The sequence below is a fragment of the Mus pahari genome, chromosome 13, assembly GCF_900095145.1.
Source record: "Mus pahari chromosome 13, PAHARI_EIJ_v1.1, whole genome shotgun sequence".
Lineage (NCBI taxonomy): Eukaryota > Metazoa > Chordata > Mammalia > Rodentia > Muridae > Mus > Mus pahari.
The window spans coordinates 27,102,211-27,107,439 of record NC_034602.1 but is presented as its reverse complement, the minus strand read 5'-3'; the positions used below and the strand labels follow the sequence as shown (position 1 = coordinate 27,107,439).

At 47.4% G+C, this 5,229-nt stretch overlaps 1 protein-coding gene across 1 annotated transcript in view; it reads right to left on the bottom strand.

Moving 5' to 3' along the window:
- Window positions 1–5,229, bottom strand: part of Tacc3 (transforming acidic coiled-coil containing protein 3) — a 12,525-nt gene that overhangs the window by 2,082 nt on the left and 5,214 nt on the right. The window contains 8 exon segments of the mRNA XM_021210867.2: window positions 480–640; window positions 1,254–1,297; window positions 1,375–1,451; window positions 1,878–1,979; window positions 2,060–2,150; window positions 2,967–3,070; window positions 3,389–3,441; window positions 4,974–5,229. The exon segment at window positions 4,974–5,229 is cut by the window's right edge and continues 6 nt beyond it. Coding sequence (XP_021066526.1) covers window positions 480–640; window positions 1,254–1,297; window positions 1,375–1,451; window positions 1,878–1,979; window positions 2,060–2,150; window positions 2,967–3,070; window positions 3,389–3,441; window positions 4,974–5,229 — 888 coding nt within the window.

The window sequence follows — 5,229 nt, the reverse complement described above, 5'->3', positions numbered from 1 at the left end:
CTCTGCCTCCTGAGTGCTAGGATTAAAAGCGTGCACCACCATGCCTGGCCTAAATGTTGTCCTTTATAAGAGTTGCCTTGGTCATGATGTCTCTTCACAGCAATGGAAACCCTAACTATGACACTCTGCCAAAGTTTTTTTTTTCTCTTCCCTCTTTTTTCCCTTTGGGGAGATAGGGAGTTTGAAAAGTTAATGCAGATTGAGCTAAGGGCCTTGTGCATGCCAGAAATACTACCACTGAATGGGAAGACCCCAGTCTCTTCTGCCGAGGCTCCTGAGGCCTCTAAAACCTATGTCTCACAGACTGGCTGGGCTTCTCCACCAACATCTACTGGGTGTAGCTTGTCTTGTTGACAGGATATCACATGGCCTGGTGCAGGAAATGTCCAGTCAAGAACCCAGGTATATATAACACAGCTCATGGCCTGCTGGTATGGACTATGCCCTCAAAGCAAAGGCTAAAAGGGGATACAACACACCTTCTGGTAGCCTTCAATCACTTCCTTCTGCTTCTCAAACCGCTTGAAAAGGTCAGAAAAGGACTTCTCCATGGAGTTCAGGTCTGCATTAAGTTGGTCTTTCTCTTTTAAAACCTTTTGGATTTTGTCTTCAGCTAGTTCCTTCTGTTTCTCAGCCTCCTCTTTCAAGAAAAAAAAAAAAAAAAAAAAAGTTAAGTACCTGGGATTAGGAAGTAACGACTCCACTGGATGCCAGAGATATCAGTAAAACAAGGGGAGAGGCAGAGCAGCAGGAAAGAAATGGGCAGCCAGGAACAGCAGGGGTAGACACTACGAAGTGTTCCATAACACAACGTCCCCTGGCCCCACTTCAGGTTCTCTGGGATGTCACATAGGCCCTATGTCACACATAGAGCTGCTTTTTCCATGTCTCATAAGGAGCTTGCCTCAAGACCCAAAGTGAGGGCTTAGATTAACACCGGCACACATGGTTTATGGGTCTTAGGGAAAGAGAGCAGGAAGACTTATCAGAGCTAGTGCTGGATAGAGAGTCCTCAGGGAGACTGCGTTTCCACTCTGACACTTGCAATTAATTATCTCTGGGGAGGGGAAGGCAGGACAGGGTGTGGAGTGACAGTTGCACAGCATGTTTTGGCCACCAGCTGTTAGTGAGTGTCAGTCACATGGGTACCTCACTTCATTAAACCTTCACAGCTTCAGAGCATGGGTTGGGAGAAGAAATTAACAGTATGCTGTTACCTCAAACACATGGACAGAGACACAGCTGGCACTCACCCATTGATTTGTACACGATCTTCTCAAACCCATCGACGATCTTCCTAGAGGAGGAGAGAGGATGAGCCTCTGTGGCCTGTGATGAGCAGACCTAGGTTAGCACTGGGGCCTGTACTCTTACCCCATCTCCAGATACTTTGTGTTGAGGTCCTCATACTTGCTTTTCAGCTCCAAGTTCTCCTGCTGCATCACATTCACCTACAAAGCCCACACACTCGGGTCAGCAGGTGGACCAGTCACAGGCCTGTGAGGTACCTTTCCCACAAGGGTCTGTTTCATTCATACCCAGAGTCTCTGGAGATATGTTACTGAGTTATGGTAACTCCAGCATGACGCCAAGTGGGGATGCTGGCCATGGTCATGAGGGGAGCCTGCTGTGGTGGAACCCAGCAGGCACTTGGGAGTTATCCTTTAATGTATTAACGTACATTACCCACAAGGGGGCTCCCCAAACCCATTCCAGTTGGCTGTATAAAAGCAAGTACCACAGGCCCAAGTTCAGAGTGAGGGCCATCAGAGCTGTCCAGGTGCTGTTCACTGATCTTTGGGACAGATAGAAGAATGTAGGAGACTCCTGTAGCCAGTCTGTGTGGCAAGTTTTACAAAGCAGCCACCAGGTCTCACCACTGCATCCAGGTCTTTCTGGCTGTATTTCAGCACATCCACAATAGGCTCAGCAGGAAGGAGACCTCTAGGCTCAAGGACACAAAGGGGTGGGGCAGATACCTGTGTGAATAAAACACAGGTTCTCAAGATCTCATCTCTTTGGATCACAAAAATTTCACCAAAGATATGAAAGTACTTACAGGAACATCCAGACCTCCCAAGAAATCTAAGTCGACAAGCTTGGCTTCTGTCGGATTTCCAGAACCAGACTCCTCCTCTGTATCCTGTGTACTGAAACCAAACAGGCAGCAAGATCACTTTATGCTCTGAGTATTGAATAGGGCATTAAAAAGTCAGTAGTGTTGTCTTAACAAGCTTTGTGTTTGGGTCTTAGTCTAAAAACAAATACAAAACAAAAGACTAGGAGTTGAGAATAGAGAAGTGGGCCTGACAGTTACTGCCGAAAGTCCCCTCTCTCCCACCTGCCCACTCACTGTCCCTACGAGGCATGCCTGATGCTTCCCTTGCTCATAGCAAGCTGTGCAGACTGTAGATACCTTACCATGGCATGTGTCCTCAGAGTCTACAGGGTGAATATCTAGTTAGAGGGGGCAAATCTTCCCTTCCCTGGGCTCAAGGGTCTTGTGTTAGATTTAGCACATAATTCTCAGTGTTATTTGATTGTATTTTCTTCTAAAGTAGAGTTTTCACACGAATGTCAGATTTGAAGGCCCTATGGTTTCTGTCACACCAATTCGGATCTCCCTTTATAATACAAGTTGTTATAGATGATTCATGAAGGAACAGGCATTACTGTGGAACTAGAATTCCACTCATAAAAACAGACTGTCTGACCCGGCCCAGTCTGGTACACCTGCTGTGCAGTTATTAATTGTGTGGCCTGTGTGAAGAGAGCACGGCAGAGCTCCTTACAAACATGGACTATCTGATAGGTGAGGCTGGCTCTAGGCTCAATGTCCTGTCTGTCTGTCACCATCACTCATTCTAGTTGAGATTAGCCTTTTTACAAAAGTTTCAAATCAGTCATTTAGTTAGCAGCCACTAGATTCCTCAGCTCATGCTAACAGCTTCAAAGGAGGGACATACCTATTTGTCACTGGGGCCACCGGCACTGGCCGCAAAGGGCTGTCTTTCAGAAGGGGGTCAAATTTCACGTACAAAGACTGCTTCCTCCAGGCCGACTCCTTAAACTGAGAGTTGGAGAGATGGGACAAGGAAAATTAACAGGATTCATCACTGTTTTAACAGATACATTCCCAGAAGCCAGGATGATCTTGTTGAGCAAAGTGGTCTGGGGAGACCACAACACACCGGGATGGGACCAGGATTATCTGGGAGTGAGGGGGGTCCTGGGTCAGAACTCTGCTTCAAGACAAAGGCTCTTACACTCGGACTTGAACAGACATGATACAGGAGCTATAGGATGCTCCAGGAACCAAGGATTACTGGCCTGGGCTGACTGGATCACACATTTCAGTTGAGGCTGTCATAAAGGGCTAAGTACCTACCGAGGAAGTTCCAAACTGCTCCAGATAATCCACTTCAGCACCAGTACCTAGAACTGAAACAATGAACAGCATTAGCCACTCACCGAAAATACTGCAGGCCCTGAGGGCTGCATGCCCAAAGTATTCAACAGAGTGGGATCACTGTTCTTTGAAATAAATTCAGAGATTGTTTCCAGCACCCAAACTAGCAGCTCCTCTGCTTCTATGAAGAAAACCCTAGGTGAGCTTCCAGTTTTATACAGGGAGAAAAAGTACTTTTTCCCCTCCTCCATAGTCTGTAAAGACATTGATTGTGAAGATGTGAAGCCTATGGATAAAGACCCAACATTTTCTTTTGGGGAACTGACTCTCTAGTCCAGGCTGGCCTTGAACTCTCTATGTAGCTTAAGAAGACCCTGAAAAAATTTTTCTTTCCGTTTTCTTTTTGTGTTTTTTTTTTTTTTTTTTTTTTTGGAGAGTTTGTGTAGCCCTGGCTATCCTGGAACTCACTCTGTAGATCAGGCTGGCCTCAAACTCAGAAATCTGCCTGCCTCTGCCTCCCAAGTGCTGGGATTAAAGGCATGTGCCACCTCTGCCTGGCCCCTTTTTCTGTTTTTGAGACAAGGAGTCTCTGTGTGACCTTGGCTGTCCTCAAACTCTCTCTATAGACCAGACTGGCCTTGACCTCACAGAGATCTGCCTGCCTCTGCTAGAATTAAAGCCTGTGCCACTGCTGTCAGACTGGTCATGGTGTTTCATCACAGCAATAGTAACCCTAAGACAATACCCCATTCCATTCCCCACCCCTCACTTCTAGAGACAGGGTTTCTCTGTGTGATAGCCCTGGCTGTCTTGGAATTGTCTCTGTAGACCAGGCTGGCCCCAAACTCACAGAGATCCTCCTGCCTCTGCCTCCCCAGTGTTGGGATTAAAGGTGTGTGTCACCATGTATGGCTGGGAGCAAAAGTTTGCACGTGAGTCAGTCAGGGAACAGCCTGCAGGTGACTACCTGGGACCTGCAGGTGCACACGTCACAGGGCTCTCAGGGAAACCCATGGCAGCACTGGGGCCACATCGTAGGCATGCTTTTGTAATCTGTGTAAAGATTATCCTTGTATTATCTAAATGCTGATTTCTCTGCCCCCCCCCCCCCATCTGGGTGCAATCGGGAGAAGGCACTGTATTGCTTATCCAGTATCTCCTGCCTGAATTTTGTGTCAATTAAAGCTGATCAGCCAATGGCTGGGCAGAAGAGAGACTAGAGCTGGACTTCCAAGCCCGGGGTGTGGGGGAGAGAGGAGGAGAGGGAGATAGGGAGGGAGCGAGGGGGGATTAGATTCCACAGGAGACATCATGGGAACGCACCTGAGCAGACAGCCAGACCATACTAAAATGCAAGTATTTTGGCTGGGAAGTAGCCAGATTAGTTTATAGAGTATTAGATTAATTACTATTACTACTATCAGCTACTGTGCTGTAAAGCTGACAAACTAAGTCTTACAGTTTCTGTTTCATTTATTTGGGAGTTAGCGGGGACAGAGCAAGGATTAACACTTTTAAAAATGCATTTACAAAAAAAAAAAAAAAATGCATTTACACCACATACCTTCTGCTGGGTCTCTAAAGCTCTCTTCCTTTAGGTCCAAGGCAGGTTCTAATCCCTGATGGGGAGGCTCCAGGACTGGTTCAGTAGGAGGCATCACCAGCTCACTGTCCAAGGCAGGTTCTAGTCCCTGATGGGGAGGCTCCAGCACTGGTTCAGTAGGGGGGGTCACCAGCTCACTGTCCAAGGCAGGTTCTAGTCCCTGATGGGGAGGCTCCAGCACTGGTTCAGTAGGAGGGGTCACCAGCTCACTGTCCAA